The sequence below is a fragment of the Micromonas pusilla genome (genome assembly GCF_000151265.4).
Source record: "Micromonas pusilla CCMP1545 genomic scaffold MICPUCscaffold_8, whole genome shotgun sequence".
Taxonomy (NCBI): Eukaryota; Viridiplantae; Chlorophyta; class Mamiellophyceae; order Mamiellales; family Mamiellaceae; genus Micromonas; species Micromonas pusilla.
The window spans coordinates 1,151,093-1,171,470 of record NW_003315889.1 but is presented as its reverse complement, the minus strand read 5'-3'; the positions used below and the strand labels follow the sequence as shown (position 1 = coordinate 1,171,470).

General features: G+C 68.7%; 12 protein-coding genes across 12 annotated transcripts in view; 7 read left to right on the top strand and 5 right to left on the bottom strand.

Annotated features, from left to right (window-relative positions):
* The window catches only part of MICPUCDRAFT_41129 (uncharacterized protein), a gene marked incomplete at both ends in the record, with an annotated part of 6,132 nt that extends 4,378 nt beyond the window's left edge, over positions 1 to 1,754 (top strand). The window contains one exon of the mRNA XM_003060785.1: positions 91 to 1,754. Coding sequence (XP_003060831.1) covers positions 91 to 1,754 — 1,664 coding nt within the window. The remainder of the gene's footprint in view (positions 1 to 90) is intronic.
* A 276-nt stretch (positions 1,755 to 2,030) lies between these two features.
* Positions 2,031 to 2,811, bottom strand: MICPUCDRAFT_60446 (uncharacterized protein; the record flags this gene model as incomplete). The annotated part of the gene is made up of 2 exons (XM_003060483.1): positions 2,031 to 2,137; positions 2,265 to 2,811. The coding sequence occupies 2 exons, from the start codon at positions 2,809 to 2,811 to the stop codon at positions 2,031 to 2,033; spliced, it is 654 nt and encodes a 217-aa protein (XP_003060529.1).
* A 251-nt stretch (positions 2,812 to 3,062) lies between these two features.
* MICPUCDRAFT_60445 (uncharacterized protein) lies at positions 3,063 to 3,535 on the bottom strand (the record flags this gene model as incomplete). Its single annotated transcript, XM_003060482.1, has 2 exons — positions 3,063 to 3,282; positions 3,438 to 3,535. 2 exons carry the CDS (start codon positions 3,533 to 3,535, stop codon positions 3,063 to 3,065), a joined length of 318 nt encoding a protein of 105 aa, XP_003060528.1.
* A 620-nt stretch (positions 3,536 to 4,155) lies between these two features.
* On the top strand, positions 4,156 to 4,719 carry MICPUCDRAFT_41127 (uncharacterized protein; the record flags this gene model as incomplete). Its single annotated transcript, XM_003060784.1, has 1 exon — positions 4,156 to 4,719. One exon carries the CDS (start codon positions 4,156 to 4,158, stop codon positions 4,717 to 4,719), a length of 564 nt encoding a protein of 187 aa, XP_003060830.1.
* Positions 4,720 to 4,774: 55 nt separating this feature from the next.
* On the bottom strand, positions 4,775 to 5,892 carry MND1 (Mnd1 meiotic DNA recombination/cross-over promotion). The gene is made up of 3 exons (XM_003060481.1): positions 5,802 to 5,892; positions 5,115 to 5,662; positions 4,775 to 4,942 (listed from the first exon to the last, which is right to left on the bottom strand). Exons 1-2 carry the CDS (start codon positions 5,876 to 5,878, stop codon positions 5,116 to 5,118), a joined length of 624 nt encoding a protein of 207 aa, XP_003060527.1. The 5' UTR covers positions 5,879 to 5,892; the 3' UTR covers positions 4,775 to 4,942; position 5,115.
* Positions 5,893 to 7,125: 1,233 nt separating this feature from the next.
* On the top strand, positions 7,126 to 7,314 carry MICPUCDRAFT_9929 (uncharacterized protein; the record flags this gene model as incomplete). The annotated part of the gene is made up of 1 exon (XM_003060783.1): positions 7,126 to 7,314. A coding segment is annotated over one exon (189 nt), but the record flags the coding sequence as incomplete, so codon positions are not given.
* An 820-nt stretch (positions 7,315 to 8,134) lies between these two features.
* Positions 8,135 to 9,879, top strand: MICPUCDRAFT_60441 (uncharacterized protein; the record flags this gene model as incomplete). Its single annotated transcript, XM_003060782.1, has 3 exons — positions 8,135 to 9,052; positions 9,181 to 9,288; positions 9,478 to 9,879. The coding sequence occupies 3 exons, from the start codon at positions 8,135 to 8,137 to the stop codon at positions 9,877 to 9,879; spliced, it is 1,428 nt and encodes a 475-aa protein (XP_003060828.1).
* A 33-nt stretch (positions 9,880 to 9,912) lies between these two features.
* MICPUCDRAFT_60440 (uncharacterized protein) lies at positions 9,913 to 10,876 on the bottom strand. Its single transcript, XM_003060480.1, has one exon. It carries the CDS (start codon positions 10,644 to 10,646, stop codon positions 9,996 to 9,998), a length of 651 nt encoding a protein of 216 aa, XP_003060526.1. The 5' UTR covers positions 10,647 to 10,876; the 3' UTR covers positions 9,913 to 9,995.
* Positions 10,877 to 11,817: 941 nt separating this feature from the next.
* Positions 11,818 to 14,026, top strand: MICPUCDRAFT_69312 (uncharacterized protein; the record flags this gene model as incomplete). Its single annotated transcript, XM_003060781.1, has 2 exons — positions 11,818 to 13,081; positions 13,186 to 14,026. The coding sequence occupies 2 exons, from the start codon at positions 11,818 to 11,820 to the stop codon at positions 13,968 to 13,970; spliced, it is 2,049 nt and encodes a 682-aa protein (XP_003060827.1). The 3' UTR covers positions 13,971 to 14,026.
* Positions 14,027 to 14,087: 61 nt separating this feature from the next.
* On the bottom strand, positions 14,088 to 15,462 carry MICPUCDRAFT_60438 (uncharacterized protein; the record flags this gene model as incomplete). The annotated part of the gene is made up of 2 exons (XM_003060479.1): positions 14,088 to 14,882; positions 15,016 to 15,462. 2 exons carry the CDS (start codon positions 15,460 to 15,462, stop codon positions 14,088 to 14,090), a joined length of 1,242 nt encoding a protein of 413 aa, XP_003060525.1.
* Positions 15,463 to 17,174: 1,712 nt separating this feature from the next.
* MICPUCDRAFT_19037 (uncharacterized protein) lies at positions 17,175 to 17,741 on the top strand (the record flags this gene model as incomplete). The annotated part of the gene is made up of 1 exon (XM_003060780.1): positions 17,175 to 17,741. A coding segment is annotated over one exon (567 nt), but the record flags the coding sequence as incomplete, so codon positions are not given.
* Positions 17,742 to 18,939: 1,198 nt separating this feature from the next.
* On the top strand, positions 18,940 to 20,016 carry MICPUCDRAFT_28122 (uncharacterized protein; the record flags this gene model as incomplete). The annotated part of the gene is made up of 2 exons (XM_003060779.1): positions 18,940 to 19,537; positions 19,728 to 20,016. Coding segments are annotated over exons 1-2 (642 nt in total), but the record flags the coding sequence as incomplete, so codon positions are not given.
* Positions 20,017 to 20,378: the final 362 nt, after the last annotated feature.

Genomic DNA, 20,378 nt, shown 5'->3' with positions numbered 1-20,378 from the left:
CCTGCGGTCGACTCTGAGGATCCCCTCCGGGTGGTGGGGGCCCGCGCGGGGCGGCGCGCGACGACGCTCCGGTTCGGCTCGTCGCGCGAGACGCGGTCACGGGGAACGCGCTGATCGCGGCCGTGCGGACGACCGGCGGCGTGTCCATCACCGGGATCGACGATCGCGTCGCGCGGTGGGAGGTGAAGGCGTTTCGACCGCGCGATCGGTTCGAAGACGACGACGACGACGACGACGACGACGACGCGGAGGTGGGCGAGGAGACGACGACGACGACGCGCGCGGACGCCGCCGCAAATCCTTCAATGCGTCGTTCAGAGGAGAAGCAGGAGGATAATAGGGAAGTAACGCGCGCGCGAGATGATGATGCGATGGACGACGCCGCGCCGCTGACGCACGTCCTGACGACCGCCGACGCGTCCGCCAAGGCGCTGTGCCACGTCCCGCCGCCTCCGGGCGTTCTCGGCGGCGTCGTCGCCGTCGCCTTGCGCGGCCCCGCGTGTCGGCCGCGGCGCATACGCGTCGGCATCAGCCTCCGGAGCCATCGGCGCGTCGAGGGGCGATTACTGCTCATGCGTCTCGTTGAAACGCCTTGGAGACGAGCGTTTGAGGTTGCCGCGACGGTGGCGCTGCCGCACCCGGCGACGTGCGTCGCGCCCGCGGGTCCGGGGCTCGTGTTCGTCGGCTGCGGACCGAGGGTGTACTGCGTCCGCGCGTACCAACGCGACGCGTTCGACGCCGCGGAGGAGGCGGAGTCCGTCCGCGGGACGCTCGCGGGGACGCTCGTGGCGTCGAACTACGCGCATCTGTCCGCGCGGCGACGCGTGCGCGCCATCGCGAGCGGCGGCGGCGGCGGCGGCGGCGGCGGCGAGCGCGCCATCCCCATCGCGTTCGCGGACGAGCGCGAGGGCGTCTCCGCGTTCACGATGAAGACCGCGGACGAGCACGCCGGGCCGGGCGGGTTGGAGTACCCGTCGTTCGCGTTCGTCGGCGCCGAGGCGACGACGCGGCGCGTCGTCGACCTCTGCGCGCGGCGACGCGGCGAGACGTGCGGGATCGACTCGAGCGGGAGGATTTTCGTGCTTCGAAGACGCGAGGACGACGACGCGTGGGGCGCGGAGGAGGGCGCGTGCTCGCCGGAACAGAACTTGAGCCTCGCCGCGAGCTTCACGCTCAGGGCGAAGCCGTCCGCGATGCTGGTGATGGGAGACGACGGCGGCGGCGGCGGCGACGACGGCGGCGGCGACGACGGCGGCGGCGGCGAAAGCGAAAGCATTTTTACGAAAAGGGCACCGTCCGTCCTCATCGGGACGAGACAAGGCGGCGTCTCGATGCTCTCCGAGCTCGCGATCGCGGACTGGGCGGTCCTTCGCGAGGCGACGCGCCGCTGCCGCGCGCACCCTCACGTCGCCCCCGTCCTCGGCGCGAGTCACGCGTGCGCGACGGGCGCTTGGCCGCCGCGCGGACGGAACGACCGCGGCGCGGGCGGCGGCGGCGGCGGCGCGCCGCCGTGGCCGAAAGCGAACGCGCCGGCGAGGGCGCCGCCGCCGCCGCTCGTGATCGACGGCGCGTTGCTTCGCGAGCTGCTCGACTTACCCGCGGACGCGCAGAGGGAGGTTTTAACGGACGCGATCGACGTGGAAGCGAGCGACGGCGAGGAGGAGGAGGACGCGGGGGAGGGGTCGCGAAGAAGCGCGCCCGCGCTGCCGGTGGAGGCTGTCCTCGGGGTCATTCAGCGCGTGTTGGAGCCGTGAGTTTGTCGTACTGTAGTAGGACCGCGCGTCGGTGGTATTCTTTACGTGTGTCGTTTTTACGAGCGTGCGTTCACTTTCGTGCGTCTTTTTACGTGGTATTGTATCTCTCGCGACGTCGCGCGCGTCGTCGTTCGTTTTTCGGTCGTTCGTTCGTCTTCGCTTCTTCTTCTTCTTCTTCTTTTTCTTTTTCTTCTTCTTCTTCTTCAACGTCTTCGTCTTCCTCTACCGTCTGCGTCCTCGTCTTCTCGCGCTCCGCGGGTCGATTCTCCTCCTCGCTCACTCCACGTGTGACTTTTCGAACGCCGCGACCATGTCTTTCGCGTGCTGGATGTTCTCAGGGGATTCCCACGTCGCGTGCGTGTCGTCGTAGTCCGCCCAGGTGACTGCGAGAAAAAAAAAACCGAGGGCGTTCGTCACGTCGGTCGCTCGACGTTAGGGTTTGCAGAAAAGGAAAGAAACTCGCCGCGGCGACGCGAGAGGCGTCTCCGCGTCGCGAGTTCGTCGTCGCACCTTTGTACTGGATCGTCCCGTCCGGGAATGAGCGCTTGCCGACGATCTTGCTGATCGGGTGTCCCGCGGGCATCTTCACGGAGCCGCCGGGCGTCTCCTTCTGCTTCCACGACCCGTTGTGGTGGTGCCAGTCCTTGCACTCGGGGATCTCGCGGCGCGACATCGCGTTCTTCGCGCCCTGCTCCGTGCAATTGAACTGCTTGCAGATCTCGTGCAGCGCGTGCGACCTCGCGGTCTCCGCGCTGAGCCACTGCGAGAGCGCGGGGGCGGCGGAGCGTGAGGCGAGCGCGGGACGAGCGAGCGCGAGAGCGGGGGGCGTCGCGCGCGGCGAGAGACGCGAACGAACCGTGTAGTCGTGGTGGACGAGGTGCTCCTTGACCCCTGGCAGGACGGGCGCGACGGGCGTTGCGGCGGCTCGCTCGGTAGTGTCCATGGCGGCGGCGGAGGGTTTGTCGTTCGGGGGAGCGCTGTTGCGAGAGAACGCGCGCGTGAGCTGCGCGTGTCGGTTGCGAAGGAACTGTGCCGTCGCCGTCGCGACCCAGCGCATCTTTTGAAGTGGCGGCGCGAGGGAAAGGTCGTAGCTTTTTTCTACGGCGGTGAGGAAACCTCGGACGCGACGACGGGCTGGGGACGACGACGCCGGGGAGAGTGCTGTGGTGGCTTCGTCTGGCAAACCTCTACTAAGTTATGATATTTTTTCGCGAACGGAAGCGCCGCCCTGCCCGCGGCTGCGGCCGAACCCTACTAACACGCGTCTACGTCCCAAACCCGTCGTCGCCTCGGGCGCTAATCAGACTACTATCTCTTCTCCGTGCCCTCAACGTCCGCGGCCGCTTTCGCCGCGGCTTTCGCGGCCCGGCGCTTCGCCTCCTGCTCGCTCGGCACCGCGCCCGGGGCGTCGCCGAACGCCGCCCGCCACCGCTTGCCCGCCTCCTCCCGTGTCATCAAGTCCCAGTACGGCTTCGATTTCGCCCGACCCAGGTCCACGGGCGCCTTCGCGGACAGCGACTCGCCTTTCCTGTGGGTCGCGGAAGAGGGGGTGGGGGTGGATTGGTGTAGGGGGTGGGTTAGATTGAGGGATTTCTGGCGGCGCGCGCGGACGGTTGGAACGAAACGAAGGTGCCCTAATTCCATCCGAGGGACGAGACCGATCGAGTCACGAGCGACGCGCACCTCTTGTCCTTGTCCATGCACGCCATCACCGCCTCCCACCGCCCGCTGCACGAGTCTAACTCGCCGTAGCGGTAATACAACGTCATCTGGTACTGCATCGCTGCGGGAGGAACGCGAACGAGGAGGTCAGAGGAGGTCGGATCGAGTCGTCGGGAGATGAATGAGATGGGCGCGCGATCGCGCCACCCCGCGAGAACGACGACGAACGCGACGGCGACGCGCGGGCCGCGGACGGACAGTAGCAGTCCCACGCGTTCTTGAACGCGTCCCCGCACGTGTCCGGCACGGGCTCTTCCTTCGCGACGACCTTCTCTTTCGGCATCGCGCGCGAGACGCCGCGACGCGCGCGTCGCCACTGGCGTGATGATGAATCGCTCCGGCCGGCTGCACACTGGAAGATCTTTTTCCAAGCGTCTGAACGGACGGCGGCGGTCGCGAGACACGTCACTCCGACGATCGCGCGATGGCCTCGCTCCCGACGCGCGTCTGCGCGTGCTGCGCCGGCTCCGGCGTCGTCTCGAGCGCGTCCTCGAACGCGCCGAAGCGCGCGCGCGCCGCGAACGCGACGTCGCGCCCCGCGCGCGTCGTCGTCTCCGCGTCCTCCGCGCGCGGCGACGGCGTCGTCTCGAAATCGGCGGAAGAAGATGACGATAACGCGACGGGATCCCCGCGCGTGACCCGCCGCGCCGCCGGCCTCATATCCCTCGCGTCCGCGACGATGACCTTCGCGGGCTCCGCGCGCGCGCTGGACGACACCTCGTGCTTAGAGTGCGGCGGCAAGGGCGTCGTCGCGTGCGACATGTGCGGCGGCACCGGGAAGTGGAAGGCGCTCAACCGCAAGCGCGCGCAGGACACGTACGAGTTCACGGAGTGCCCGCAGTGCTTCGGCAGAGGCGCGCGCGTGTGCGGCGTGTGCTTCGGCACCGGCGAGAGGAACGTCCGCGGGCTGCTGCGCCGGCCGGAGTCCACGGAGCTCGTGAAGGCGATGCAGCGCGGGGAGCTGAGACCGGGCGACGGGATGAAGCTGTTTCAGGAGGGCAAAGACGCGGTGGCGGCGCGGGGCGCGGACGCCGCCGCCGCGGGCGCCGCCGCGGGCGCGGGCGCGGTCGCCGCCGCGGGCGCGGGCGCGGTCGCCGCCGCCGTCGGCGACGTCGTCGGCGACGGGAGCGGCGTCGAGGCGGCGGCGGACGCCATGGAAGGGGCGATGGAGGCGGTGCAGGACGTCGTCGACGCGGTCGCCGACGTCGCCGCCGACGCGATCGGCGCGTCGCCGGAGGCGTGAGCGGCGGGCGCGAAAGCGGCGCTTCTTCGAAAAGATGCAATCGTTCGATGATACCATCACACTACAAGCTCGCTGAATTTTTCTCGTCGTCGTTCGTCGCGTTCGTCGCCGCGTCGTCGTCGTCGTCGTCGTCGTCGTTGTCCCCCGCCGCGGTCCCTCCCGGCGTCGTCTGTCCTCCGCTCGCGTCTCGCCGACCGTCGTCGTCGTCGTCGTCAGGGCCGTTCTATACAAGCGAACGTCGGGGTGGAGTTGAAAGGCGTCAGTTGAAGTTGAAAGGCGCCGACGGCGGGGATTGAACGCGAGGTGTGGGCGGAGAGAGGCGACGGCAAAAGTCCTTAAGGATCGGCGTTCACCACGCCAACGTGGTCGTATGGGAACCAGTGTATAGAACGCACCTCACTCGACGTAGTCGAAGTTGTTGAAGTTGATGTCCCCGGTCTGCTTGAAGAACTGCTCGCACCCGGCTCTGTCGCCCATCTTCTTCTCCACGAAGCTCTTCAGCATGAAGACGTTGTCCGTCCACCGCTCGACCGCCTCCTTCGCGATCGGCGTCCCGGTTTTCATCGCGTCTAAGACGGCGTCGTCGCCGCTTTGAAACCGCGCGAGCTCCGCCTTCAAGGTTTTGTTCGCGTCCGACGCCGACGACAGCATCACCTCCGCCATCGTCCTCTCCTCGCTGACCGGGTGGTCCTCCGCCGCTTTCTCGAGCCGCTCGTCCAAGTCCACGCTCTCGCTCGCCGTCTTCGCGAGCTCGCACTCCAGGGATTTGAGCTTATTGCTCAGCGCCGCGGACGCCTCGCCCGGGAACGCCCAGTAGATGTTCGACGTCCCGATCTTGTCGACGTGCACGACGCTGTCGTCCACGAGCGATTGCACGACGTCTTTCACGGCCTGGAACACGACGCCGCGCTTCGCCGCGGCCTTCTCCATGTCTTTGAGGAGCCTGCGGACGCGTGGGGGGAGGGGGGATGAGGGGCGACGCGACGAGATCGGGGGGTGCATCGATTCGAGCGTCTCGGGTGCGCAAAAAACACGACGACGCGCGCTGAGGACGACGACGACGACGACGACGCGACGCGCACCACGGCTCGCCGCTCTCGTGGAACAAGGACAATACCGTCTTCCGTTTGTCCTCCGCGGACATCCCCCGCGGCGGCATGACGCTCGGTCGCGCGGTCCTCTCCGGGCGCCTCGCCGCGTCGCGCAGAGTGACGCACCGAACGAACAGCTGTGACGAAAAGTTAAAAAACGAGCAGAGTGTGAAAGCCCATAACCTATCATTTCTTCTCGCGCAAAATTCTTTCGCCAGATCGCCGACCACGTCACTCGAACGAGAGACGGTGAGCGTCCCGTTCTGCGCGCGACGGAGAGTCATACGTTCGCGCGAAAACGTCGCGAGGTCGTCCGCGCGCGCGACGCGACGCGACGCGCTCAAAGAGACGCGCGCGCGAGTTTCGAAGCTCGCACGCGTCGCCGACCGTCGCGGACTCCCGCGCGAGCTCGCACGACCGCCGGGTCCGCGGCCGGGTCCGCGCCGTCGCCGACGATCGCGCGGCGTCGCTCGCGCCTCGGTGGCAGCGGAGCGGAGCTTTAAAGGGACGCGATCTCGTCGTCTCGCGCCGGCGGTCGACGCGCGCGATCGCGAGGCCTCCGCGCGGCGCGAACGGCGCGGGCATCGCGAGAAGACCGACCTCCGCGCGACGCACGCGCAGACGCGCGCGCCGGGGAGCGATCCGACCGCGCGCGCGCCGAGAAGCGGACGCGCGCGCGCGCGTGACGTCGCCGGTCGTCGCTTTCGAAGAAGCGGACTAAAGGCGAAAGGAGAGACGAGGAAAAAAGACGCCTGACGACATGGTCGCCGCGGAGGCCTCCGCGCCGTCGAACCAGGAGTCCCCCGCGCCCGCGAACGCGGGGGTCAACGCGGGGTCGATCAACGCGGGGTCGATCAACGCGGGGTCGATCAACGCGTCCACGAACGAGTACGCGCAGCAGTGGGCCGCCGCGGCCGCGATGCAGAACGCGTACGCGTACGGCGTCAAGCCCCCGGACGCGGGAGGCGCGGCGGGCGCGATGAACGGCCAAAGCGTGACGAATCAGATGAACGACGCGACGCGCGCGCAGATGCAATCGTACTACGCGCAGATGGCGCAAAACCCGAACCTGTACGCGCAAATGTGGGCGCAGCCCGGCGCGTTCGGCGGCGCGGCCGCGGCGAACATGGCCGCGTACGCCACGAACGGCGGGTACGGCGGATACGGCGCGTCGTACGACCCTTCCGCGACCGCCGCGAATGGCGCGGGGGTGGGTCAAAAACGCGGCAGCGATGACTCGCTCATGAGCGCGGGCGACGACAGCGCCGGCGGCCGCAGCGGGTTCCCGGTCCCCGGGGGCGGCGGCGGCCCCGCGGACGAGCGCGAGCTCAAACGGCAGCGCAGGAAGCAGAGCAACCGCGAGTCCGCGCGACGGAGCCGGCTGCGGAAGCAGGCGGAGTGCGAGGCGCTCGGCTCGCGCGTCGGCGGGCTCGTCGAGGAGAACGCGTCGCTCAAGGCGGAGGTGGCGCGGCTGCTCGCGAATTGCGAAGCGCTGAGCGCTGACAACACGACGCTGCGGAAGAGCGTCGTCGCCGCGGGTGGGGTTGTGGACACGGAGGCGCCGCGGGTGCCGGACGGGCCGACGGAGGAGGAGAAGGCTGCCGCCGCCGCCGCGGGGAAGACGGCCGCCGCGGAGGCGATGGCGAGCGCGAAGCGCGCCGCCGCGCTCGCCGCGGGGGACTCGGACGGCGACGATCAGTCTCCGGGGATCAAAGAGGAGCCGGGGGAGGACGGGGACGACGGCGACGGCGTCACGCCGTGAGCGAGTGGGTGGTCATGAGAACGAACGCCGCAAAGATATGAGGAGGAGGAGGAGGAGGGGACGACGAAGGAAGGCGGCCGCGCGGGCGTCGCTCCGTCTTGAAGCGCGCGCGCCTCTCTCTCGAGAGAGAAGGCGGGCGCGTTCGGACGGCGACATTTCGACGCCCGCGCGCGACGGACGTCTCGCCTTCGACGACGTAGCCGCAATGCATTCGCACCGCGCCACGCGCATCGCAGCACGCGCGTTTAGTCATTTAGCGATGATTTTTTTGTGATTGGAACACACACCATGTTGATGATGATGTTAAAGAGAAGACGACGACGACGACGACGCCCCGAAAAGGTCATCAGCGCATCTCTCCGTCTGCGAGATCTGAAAAAGCGCATCGGAAGACGCGCGCGAAAAGGTAAAGGCCGGCCTGAATTCGCGCGCGGGCGTCGATTAGGGATAGCGCGACGGCACGGCGCGGCATCGACCGCTCGCCGATATCGCCCGGCGCACCCCCCCCCTCGCGTAAGGCGTCCACCGCGCGCGTCGACCCGCGCGGATGACCTCCCCGGGGATGTCCGAGGACGAGATGATCGCGACGCTGTCGTCCATATCCGGCGAGTCGGATCTGGAGGCGTGTCGAGCGCGGCTCGCGGCGCACGGGTTCGACCTCGAGGCCGCGGTGAACGACGCGCTGGGTGTCTCCGCGCCGCCGCCGCCGCCGCCGCCGCCGCCGCCGTCGGGGCCGCGACGGCGACGCCGCGCGACGACGACGACGACGACGACGCGGCCGGTGCCGTTCCGGAGCAACAACGACGTCGTGGGCGGAATCTTATCGATTCCGTTCCGCATCGTCTTCGCCGTCGCGGGCGCCGCGTTGCGCGTCGCCGGGGGCGTCCTCTCCGCGGTGCTTCCCGCGTCGATAACGCGCCGGGTCCGTGCGTTACCACCGGTCACGATCGGCGGCGAGATCGACGACCCGGTCGTCGCCGCGGCCGCGTTCATCGCGGACTTCGACGACAAGTACGTCCGCGACGACGACGACGACGCGGGCGCGTCGTCGGCGCCGGCGTTTCTCCCGTGCTCGCACGCGGACGCGCTCCGAGAAGCCAAGCGCGCGATCAAGTTCCTGTTCGTCTACCTCCACGCCCCGGAGCACGAGGACACGGACGAGTTCTGCGTCAAGACGCTGTGCGACGCGCGCGTGGTCGCGTTCCTCGAGGAGCACGCGTTATCGTGGGGCGGCGACGTGACGACTTCGGACGCCTTTCGCCTCGCCGGCGTCGCCGGCGTCCGACCGAGCGCCTACCCGTACGTCGCGCTGCTCCAAAACGCCGAGGGCGCGAGCGGGCCGGAGCTCTTCATGGCGTGCGAGGGCGCGATCGACCCCGTCGGTCTTCTCGAGGTGATGATGACGGCGATCGCGGAGCAGGGCGACGTCGTGGAAGCCGCGCGGGCGCGGCGGACGGAGGCGCGTTTTTTTTTTCGTTTCGTTTCGTTTCGTTTTTCACCCATCCCTCGGTTTCAACCGTTTCGACGTCTGATCGCGTTATCGTTTGGTCCCTCCCTTTCAACTGACCACCGACGCGCTCCGCTCACTTCCCTTCCTCACTTCCGCAGCGCGACGAAGCGCGGGACATTCGCGCGGAGCAAGACGCGGCGTTTCTCGCGTCGTTGGAGGCGGACGCGAAGCGCGAGCGCGACGCCGCCGCCGCGAGGGAAGCGGAGGTGCGTTCTATCTCACACTAGTTCCCATACGACGGCGTTCGCGTGGTGAACGCCGATCCTTAAGGACTTTTGCCGTCGTCTCTCTCCGCCCATCCCTCGCTTTCAATCCCCATCCTCAACGCCTTCCAACTCCGCTTCTGACGCCTTTCAACTCCACCCCGACATTCGCTCGTATGGAACGACCCTGAGGACGCGGCGAGGCGGACGCGGGAGGCGGAGGAGGCTGCCGCGGACGCGGCGCGGCTCGAGGAGGAGAGGAAAGAAACGGAGAGGCTCGCGACGTTGGCGCGTCGCCGCGAGGCCAAGGCGCGGACGCTGGTCGCCGAGGTCGCCGCGGACGCCGACGGCGCGTGCGTCGTCGCGGTGAAGCTGCCGAACGGGACGCGGCGAGAGCGCGCGTTTTCGTCGTCGCACGCGGTGTCCGACGTGTTCGACTTCGTGGACACGCTGGAGGAGGTGGACGGGATGGAGTATTCGCTCGTGAGTAATTACCCGCGGCGGGTGTTTCAACGCGCGGCGGACGGCGGCGTGACGTTGCTCGACGGCGGTTTACACCCGCGCGCGATGCTCATGTATCGGAGCGACGACTGACGGCCGACGACCGACGACGACGACGACGACGAGAGGGAGGGTTTGTAATGTGATACTGTCTGTCGCGACGCGAAACTAAAACTTCGACGCACTGTGCGCGCGCGAGTCGATATCGATCACAAGTTGTCGTGCAGCTCGAACACGGCGTCGACTTCCATCGTCCACCCCCTCGGCAGCGAGGCGACGCCAACGACGGATCTCGCGCCCTTGCCGCGTTCGCCGAAAATCTCCATCATCGTCTCGCTGAATCCGTTCATCATCTCCGGATGTCGTCCGCCGACAGACGCGGGAGCGGGATCCGCGACCACCACGAACCCGTTCGCTTTCACGAGCCGCTTGATATGGTTCAAGCTCCCGAGTTTCTTCCGCAACACGCTCAACATCGTCAGCGCGCACGCCCGCGCGGCTCGGACGCCATTCGCCGCGTCCGCCGCCGGACCGAGGTGCGACTCCGCCGTCGGCGCGAGGGGCCCGATGCCGCTGACGTGGAGCGTGTTCCCGACCAGTACGCAGAAGTTATACGTCCCCGCGGGCGCCGGCGGCGGCGGGAGCTCCTCGGGGGGCTGAAGCACGACGAGGAGCCTCGCCTCCGGGGTGCCGTCCGGGTGCGGCGGCGGGATCTTCTGCAGCTCGCGAAGGGGCAGCAGCTCCGGGCGCTCGGGCGGCTTCGGCTTCGCCGGCGGCGCCATCTTCTCCCCGATCTCTTTCATCTTCGGCACGACCTTCTCGTCCCAGCCCTTCTTGAAGTTGTTCCATCCGCTCGACATGACGGACGAGGGGATGACGACGTCGCGTCGCGCGTCGCGGGCGGGCGCGCGGACGATGGACGGCCGCGACGGGGGTGCCCGGATCTCGTCGTCCGCGACGATCGATCGCTTCCTCTCGGCTCGGCTCGGCGTCGAGGGGGACGAGCGTCGACCTGCCGCGGGGTTCGCGTGCTCGCGCGAGCGCGGCCGAGGTTCGCTCTCGCGTCGCGCGATGCGAAACGCGGTGCGCGCGCGTCGGAGTGCCCGATCGACGCCCTCGGACGCCGCGAAATACGAATCGAACGGAGAACGCGATATGATCGATCGCATCATCGTCAGCGTCCGAACCCCATCCCGGCGCCACTTCGCGATGCGCCGGCGGACCGGACACGCGGCGGACGAGCCCGCGGCGGCGGCGGACGCGGCGGCGGCGGCGCCGTCGCCGAACGCGCGCGCGTCGCGTCGTCCGTCGTCCGCGTCGGCGCGCGGCGCCGACGGCGCAACCGCGCCGACGCTCCACCCGCTCCTCGTCGGCGTCGCGTGCCTCCTGCTGACGCTCCTCGCGCGACACCGCGTCTTGCACGGCGTCCCGTCCCCGCTCGCGATCGACGCGCCGGACGACGTCTTCTCGGAAGCGCGCGCGATGACGCACGCGAGCGTCCTCGCGGAGGACATCGGCGTCCGCGTCGTCTCCACGCCCGCGATGGACGCGTCCGAGGCGTACGTCCGATCGGAGGCGAACGCGCTCGTGGAGCTCGCGCGACGCGCGCGCGCGGACGACCTCGACGTGCGACTGTCGACGCACCGACCGTCCGGGAGCTTCGCGCTGAACTTTTTGAACGCGGACATCGCGAACGCGTACACGAACCTGACGAACATCGTCGTGCGCGTCGCCGCGAGAGAGGACCCGTCGACCGGCGGCGGCGGCGGCGGCGGCGGCGGCGGCGGCGGCGGCGGCGGCGGCGGCGGCGGCGGCGGCGGCGGCGACGCGTCGTCGTCGTCGTCGTCGTTCAAACCGCGCTCGTCCGTGCTCCTCAACGCGCACTTCGACACGACGCTCGGCAGCCCCGGCGCGGCGGACTGCGCCGCGTGCGTCGGGATCCTCCTCGAGATTCTCCGCCTGTACGTCGTCTCCCTCGATCCGCCGCCGGCGCCGATAATCTTCCTCTTCAACGGCGGCGAAGAGACCTTCATGCAAGCGGCGCACGGGTTCGTCGCGCACCACCCGTGGGCGGCGTCCGTCGGCGTCGCGATCAACGTCGAGGCGACCGGCAGCGAGGGCCCGGACGTGATGTTCCGAGAGACCGGGGGCTGGCCCGCGGAGGTGTACGTCTCGACCGCGCCGCGGCCGGTGACGACGCCGACGATTCGAGATTTGGTTCGGTTCGCGTCTCTGCCCGTGGACACCGACTTCAGCGTCTTCAGGGACCCCACGGAACCGCACGGCAACCTCCCTGGGATCGACATCGCGTCCATGCTCGGCGGGTACACGTACCACACGTCCGTCGACGACGTGGACCGCGTCAAGCCAGGGATGGTGCAGGCGTACGGAGAGAACGTGTTCGAGGCGACCAAGGCGTTCGCGACGAAAATCTCGGAAATCTCGGAAGGCATCTCCGGAGGGGACGACGTTTCCGGAAACGAATCGTCGTCGTCGCGCCGCATCCCCGTCGGACCCGGGACCGGGTCCGCGCTGTTCGACGTCTTCGGCGCGTTCGGGGTCGTGTACGGGCCGAAGAATAGGGTGTTACACGGCGTGTTACACGCCGTTCCGCTGCTCGCGTGTCTGGCGAGGACGACGCTCGGCGCGAAGAAGGATCGCCGCTCGCGCGCGGCGCGAGGCGCGAAGACGACGATCCGCGCGTGGGTCTCCGCGGTGGCGCTCCCCGCGGCGTGCGGCGCGTCCAGGGCGCTCGTCTCCGGCCGACCGCTGGTGTGGTTTGGGAAGCCGTTGCTCACGGCGGCGTTGTTCGCGCCCCCCGCGGCGGCCGGGTTACTGTACCCGTACGCGGACGCGAGGCGAAAATCTCGCGTCGGGGTCCGCGCCGACGCCCCGCCGCTGTCCGTCGCGGACTGCGTCGACGGCGCGGCGCTCGTGTCTTCCGTCCTCGCCGCGGTCGTCGGCGCCGCGGGCGCGGCGATGGGGTACGTCTGCGCGCTGTGGGCGTTCGGTCTGGTCCTCGCGGGCTCGCCGTGGGCGCGTTTGCGGCGCGGTTCGCGAACCGCGGCGGCGGCGACGACGGGTTTTTTCGCGTTCGCGTGTCTTCTCCCCGCGGCGGCGCTCTCCGCGCCGATCGCGTACGTCACGTTCGTGCTCTTCAGCGAGAAGGTCGGCATCCTCGGGTCGCACGTCTGGCCGATCGGGCTCGCGGTCGGCGACGCGGTCATGGGCGCGGGCGTCGGGACCGCGGCGGTGCTCCTCGCCGGGGGGTTCGCGCCGGCGATTTCGTGTTCAGGTGCGTTCTATACAAAAGTTTTTCACCCACCGCTCGGTTTCAACACTTGATCGCTCCCCCTTTCAACTGACCGGTGAACTGTTTTTGTATGGAACGCACCTCAGGGAAGACGGCGAGGACGACGGCGCGGCGGGTCGCGCTCGCGTGGGCGCTGACCGCGGTCGCGTCGTCGATTGCGTGCTCGCCGTACAGCGCGCGCGCGCCGAAACGCCTCGCGATCATTCACAACCACGACGCGAACGGCGTGGACGGCGACGGTCTGCTGAGTGAGACGGCGGTCGAGTTCGTCGTCGGCGCGTTCGACTCGGTGCCGGCGGTGAACGCGTTGTCGCCGCTGGACCGGGACGGGGTGCGACGCGCGACGCGCGCGGATGACTTTTTCGGGCTCTACCCGGTGTCGAACCTCCTCGGCGAGGGCGTCATCTTGCCGTCGACGCGAGCGCGCGCGCCGCCGTGGGGAACGGACGCGTCCGCGCCGACGCTGACGATCGCGAGAGTCGACAGGAGCACCGCCGGCGTCTCGATCGAAGTCGTCTTCAACACGACGGCGCCGGCGTGGTCGTGCGCGCGCGTCTCCGGCCCGATCGTCTCATGGTCTCTCTCCCGCGCGCTCCCGGGCGACGGCGCGCGCGCGGCGTCGGCGTCGAAGAAGAAGAAGCACCGCGTTCTGTGGGCGCGTCACGCGGGCAACGGCGAGCGCGCGGCGGTGTGGCGATGGACGATGGACGTGGCGACGACGGCGGACGTCGACGACGTCGTGATCGACGCGTGGGCGTTGTACCCGGGAGAGAGCGACGAGCTGTCCGGGATCGTGGACGGGTTGACGCCGCACACGAGCGCGATCTTGGGGACGATGTACAAGGCGAAGACCGCGCGGGGGGGGCGATGAGGAGGGGTCGACTGCGTAGTCTACCGTATGATAGTTACTTCCGACCTTCGTAGGATAGTCTGCACGCGATGAAGAACCGCCCCCCCTCGAGAACTAACGCGGCCGGCGCGACCGTCGTCACGGCTTCGACGCGTCTCCGTCGCCGTTCGATTTCCTCCCCACGTCGCTCGTCGTCGCCGCGGTCGCCGCCGCCTTCCTCTTCTCCTCCAGCGTCACCGCGGTGTACCAGCAGATGCTCGCGACGGCGACGGCGATGCCGGCGTCTTGCCGCGCGCTCGGCGGCGCGTCGAAGAACATCACGCCGAGGATCAAGATCGTGATCGTCTTCGCCAGGCCGAGCATGGAGTACACCAGCGCGGACGCCTTCCCGCCGACGAAGCACGACGACACGTTCACCGCGAGGCCGAGCGCGCAGGAACACGCGAAGAGGAAACCCCCGGTGCCGTCCATCCTGAACCCCGCCGCCTCCCCGCCTCCTTCCGTCTCGACGACGACGCCGCTCCCGCTCCCGCCGCCGCCGCCGCCGCCGCCGCCGCCGCCGCCGCCGCCGCCGCCTACCCCCCCAGCCCCCCCTAAAGCGAGCCACCCCTTTAAGATCCCCCAGTCCTGGTACCCCGCGAGGACGAACATGAACGCGCTGCAGTACGGCATCGTGTTGTACAGCAGCTGCAGCGTCTCCCACCCGTGCGCCTGTTGAAGGTGCGAATACAAGACGATCTCCACGGACGTACACGCGACGCCGGCGGCGGCGATGAAAGCGCCGACGAACGTGAACGTCACGTCGCTCGCGCACGCGACGGCGACGCCGGCGGTCATCGCGCACAGGAGCACGATCTTCCGTCGCGTGATCTTCCTCCCGAGTTTGACGTATTCGATGCACGCCACGAGCGGCACTTGCATCTGTTTCGTGATCTGAGGGTCGTTCCATACAAGCGAATGTCGGGGTGGAGTTGAAAGGCGTCAGTTGAAGTTGAAAGGCGCCGAGGGCGGGGATTGGAAGCGGGGGGTGGGCGTCGAGAGGCGCCGGGAAAAGTCCTTAAGGAACGGCGTTCACCACGCGGACGCGGTCGTATGGGGACCAGTGTATAGAACGCGCCTGAAAGAACCCGACGGAGTTCATCTTGAGCGACGCTTGCCCGAGCGCGATCGCGCCGCCTTGCAGACACGCGATCGCGAAGATCTGCGCGTCCCACTCCGCGTGTCTGAGCTTGAATATCCCGCCCGCGTGCGCGGCGCGCGTGAACAGAGACGTCACGCACAGGTGCGCGGCGGCGAGGGACAAGATCGGAAACGCGGTCTTCAGGAACAAAAACTTGTTCACGAAGATGATGGCCATGGTGACCGCGTAGTTGAACCCGATCGCGCCCGCGGCGACGATGAAGTCCTTCTGCATGAGGACGTCCGTGGTCAACATGACGGACGAGGACGCGACACGGCGCGCGCGGTTGAGAGTGCGCCCGCGCGCCCGACTCTGGAGCGCGTTCGGACACATCCCGTCAGAAGTCTCGCCTGCCGCCACCCACGCGTTTCTGCACTGGCGGTCAGCTCAGATCGGTCGGTCGTCGTCATTCCGACCGACCGCGAAGTTCAAGCCTCCACTTCGACGCACGGTGGGGAAAAAAGACAGAGATCGTCCAGTCGTTGACGCGCGCCATGAGCGGGTTCTTCAACGCGATGACGGACCCGGCGGTGAGGCGTTTCCCTTGATATCCCTCGCAGTTCATCGTTTACCCTTCCCGCGTCGATCGCGGTCGTCACCGCCGCGATCGCGCGTCGCGCGCGCGTCTCGCCGCGCGCGAACTTTTTCCCTCCATCTCGCCGCCCTCGCGCGTCCCCTCCGCCTCGCGCGCCTTCCCTGAGCGTTTCGTTTTTCCGCGGTGCCGACCCTACCCTCCGAGGCGCCTGTTCGGGATGCAAGCCACCACGAACGACGCGAACGCGACGGAAGCGACCGCCGCGGACGCGAGCGGCGCGGGCGGCGCGCCGGCCGCGATCGCGCCGCGAGATCCCGCCGCCGCCGTGGACGCTCGGACGTCGCCCGCGGTCGACGACGACGACCGCACGCGATCGGTGAAGCGCACGCGCTCGTCCGACCGCCTCGCGGCGCCGCAGCCGGTCGCGATCGCGGTGCCGCCGATCCCGGCGACGCAGACGACGTTTTTCGCCGGGATCGCGAGCGGGGCGCCGCCGGGGCAGCCCGCGATCGGCGCGACCCCCGGCTTTCCCTTTCCCGCGGGCGCGGCGGGGGCGAGCGCGACGACGACGATGCCGCCGCCGCCGCCGTCGAAACCCGACGCGCCCGCGGTGGTGACCGACGCGGCATTCGTGGTGACCGACGCGGCCTTCGTGTGCCCTCCCGCGTACGGCGCCGCGCCGCCGCCGTCCGCGGACGGCGCCGCCGCGGAGGAGCCGAAGAAAGAGGTGGAGCTCGTCGGACGCCTGGACGAGACCACGGGCAAGCGGATGCTCACGCCCCTCGAGGCGGTGCAGCCGAGCCTGATCGGTCGATACGTCGAAGTCCTGTGGCCGGACGACGGGACGTGGTGGAAGGCGAAAGTCACGCACCTGGTCCCGGGGACCGGGATGGCGACGCTGTTCTACGAGAACGCCGCGACGGAGAAGAAGGAGGAGGGCGCGGACGCCGCGAAGTCGGAGGAACGGGCGCCGGCCGCGGGGGCGCCCGCGGCGGCGGCGGAGGACGGCGCCGCCCCGATGGACACCGACGCGCCCACGCCCGCGCCCGCGCCCGTCGACGAGGAAGATCCCGAGGGCGAGATCGAGGAGCTGAACCTCCAAGAGGCCGCGACGAACAACGAGGTGTCTTGGCACCCCGACGAGGTGGAACGCGTCAAGCGCGAATACGAAGCGCTTCTCTCGCAGACGGGCCCGATCGCGCCCGCGGACAAGGCGGCGGTGCCGTGCCCGCACTGCGATAAGCGCGAGTTCAAGTACCTGCGGTCGATGGAGAAGCACTGCTGGAACGACCACGGCGTGAGGATCTCGCGGGAGGAGATGGAGACGTTTGAGCGGCAGCTTCGCGCCGGCCGCGCGCTCCTCGGCCCGCGTCCGCCGCGCCCGGGCCGGCGGTACAACCCGCCCCCCGAGCTCATCACGATCAACTACGATGACTACTACAACATCCTCGACAGCGACGACGCGATCAAAGAGCGCGCGATCAAGCGCGTGGAGACGACGAAGGCGGCGATGGAGATTTCCCGCAAAGCCGGCGGCCCCGAGGGTCAACGCGCGACGCTGTGGAGCGCGATGGAACGCGACCTGTGCCACATCTGCGGCGAAGCCGATCCGGACTTTTGGGGCATCGAGGGCGACCTCATCGTCATGTGCGACGGCTGCGACGAGCAGGCGCACCTGTCCTGCTACGGCCTCACGGAGGTGCCGGAAGGGGACTGGTTCTGCCAAGGCTGCGTCGACGGCGTCAAAGTCGGCCCGGGCATGCCGGACGACTCGGGGATGTGCGCGCTGTGCCCGGTCCCCGGCGGCGTTCTCGCGCGCGTGCAACCGCCATCTCGATGGGCCACGGACTGGGGCGCCGACGGCTCGCACGCGCACTTGTGCTGCGCGTCGAGCCTCAGCGAAGTCGCGGTGACGCCGTCTACGACGTGCGCGCCCGTCATCGACATGTCGCGCGTGAAGAACTCCCGGATGGCGCTCATGTGCGGCCTGTGCGGACTCGCGGGCGGGTGCGTGCAGTGCTCGATGAAGAACTGCTTCCAGGGGTTCCACGTCCTGTGCGCGCGCGCGGCGGGGTTGGAGCACCTGTACGCGGACAAAGAAGCCGGCGACCCCGCGATTTTTTTCTGCGCGGAGCACTCGGCGCCGACGTTTGCCATTCGTCGGTTAAAATCGGCGGGGCTCGTCGCCGCGACGGGCGCGGCCACGCAGGCTGCTCCTGGTGATAAAGCGAACGCCGAGAACCCGGACGGCGCGACGGACAACGAAATGCGGCTCGCGGCGAACTTCGAGATGAAGATGGAGGGCCTGAAGACGGAGGAACGCAAGGCGATTTTCGTCGTGCGGCTGTGGCACCGGTTCGTGCCGTTCCTTCCTCAGCCCGCGGACCCGGCGAGACGCGCGGATCTCATGAAGCGCTCCGGGAAGTACGCGATGCGCGTCATGGTCCGAGCGAAGATCCCGGAGAAGGAGATGAACCGGCTCGCCGCGCTCACGGACGCGCAGGGCGAGGCTGAGGTCAAGGACACGCACGACGCGGCGACGAAACTGGCGCTGAACGAGGCGAAAAAAGGGGACCACCTCAACGCGGGTCTGCGGCCGTACCAACGCGAAGGCGTCGCGTGGCTCGCCGCGCAGCACGCCGCGGGCGCGGGCGGCGGCATCCTCGGCGACGATATGGGCTTGGGTAAAACGCTTCAGTGTCTGTCGTTTCTGCAGTATCTCCGCGACGCGAAGAACGAGAGCGGCCCGCACCTCGTCGTCTGCCCGCTCTCGGTGTTGCCGACGTGGGTGCAAGAGGCGAAGCGGTGGTGCCCTTCCCTACGCGCGGTCGCCTTCCACGGGCCCGAGGCGGAGCGTAACCGCCTCAAAGAAGAGGTTCTCATCCACGGCACGTTCGACGTCCTCGTGACGACGTACGAGATGCTCACCGCGGAGCAGTCCATGCTCGCGGCGAGGTTCCACTTTCGGTATCTGATTTTGGACGAGGCGCAACGCGTCAAGAACGACGCGTCTCTCGTCTCGCACGCCGTGCGACGCGTCCGCGCCGCGTCCGCGCTGCTTCTCACGGGCACGCCGCTTCAAAATAACCTCCACGAGCTGCGAGCTCTCGTGTCCGTGCTGTTCCAGGACGTCCTCGAGGCTGCGGGCGCGGAGAAGATGGAGTCGGACGGCGCCGCGGCGTTTGGCGACGACACCGCCGTCGCCGCGGCGCGTTCGCTTCTTCAGCCGCTCATGTTGCGGAGAACGAAAGCGGCGGTGCTGAGCAAGGACCTCCCGCCGAAAACGGAAACGGTCGTGCGCATTCCGTTATCCGAGAATCAAAGAGAGTGGTACAAGATCCTTCTCGAGAACGAGAAGGGGCTCTTCGGCAAGCTCGCGACGACGAACGCGACGTCGGAGAAGGAGGCGCTGGACAACGGCAGATGCATCGCGGAGCAGAGCGCGCTCGACGCCGGCGACGAAGAGATTTCGGAAGAAGCCGAGGAGGACATCGACGTCGCGGCGGCGAAGACGCCCGGGATGAAGAAGTCGCAGAGCATGAGCGAGGTTGCTCCCGCGAAGACCCCGGGGACGGGCGGACGCAAGGGCGGCTCGCAGCAGTTCACGAAGCTGAACAACCTCCTGATGCAACTCCGAAAGGTGTGCTGCCATCCGTTTTTGTTCGGCGACGAAGCCGTGCACGCGGCGGTGGCGAAGCACGGCGGCGATCGCGTCGAAGCGCTCATCGCCGCGAGCGGAAAGCTCACCGCGCTCGATGAGATGCTCCCGAAGCTCCACGCGGGCGGGCACAAGGTGCTCATCTTCTCGCAGTTTAGCATGATGCTCGACGTCCTCGAAGAGTTTTGCGAAGCCAGGGGCCACGCGCACCTCAGGTGCGTTCTATACACCGGTCCCCATACGACCGCGTCGGCGTGGTGAACGCCGATCCTTAAGGACTTTGCCCGGCGTCTACATCTCTCCGCCCACCCCCCGCTTTCGATCCCCGCCCTCGATGCCTTTCAACTCCGCTTCTGACGCCTTTCAACTCCACCCCGACGTCACTTCGTATGGAACGACCCTCAGACTCGACGGTAGCACGTCGCTCGCGCGGCGGCGATACGAGACCGCGCTGTTCAACAAACCAGACGGCCGGCACTTCGTCTACCTGTGCTCCACGCGCGCGGGCGGCCTCGGGATCAACCTTCAGTCCGCGGACACGGTCATCCTCGCGGACCCGGACTGGAACCCCACGTACGATCAGCAGGCGCAAGACCGCGCGCATCGATTGGGGCAGAAGCGACCGGTGACGGTGATTCGCATGTGCCACGCGTCGAGCGTGGAAGAGGGCATCCTCGCCGTCGCCGCGAAGAAGGCGTCGCTCGCGGCGGCCGTTCTCGCCGGGCTCGAAGCCGGCGCGGACGTCAAGGCGCTCGACGCCGCGAACGCGGCGAGCGCGCAAGACCCGGCGGCGGCGGCGAAGTTGTCCTTCACCGAGCTGCGCGAGATTATTCTCGCCGGCGCGCACGCCGCGGACGCGCCGGCGGCGTTCAACGATTCGAAAGCCGACGCGAACGCGAAGAAGAAGACGCGCGGGGGGGACCCGAAGACCCCGGCGGGCAAGGGCGGGAAGAAGGACGCGCAGACCGAGGGCGCGGAGGCGCTCGCGCGCGCCGCCGCGAGCAGCGGCAAGGCGCAGGGGCACATGACGTGGGAAGGCCGCGACTACAAGCACCA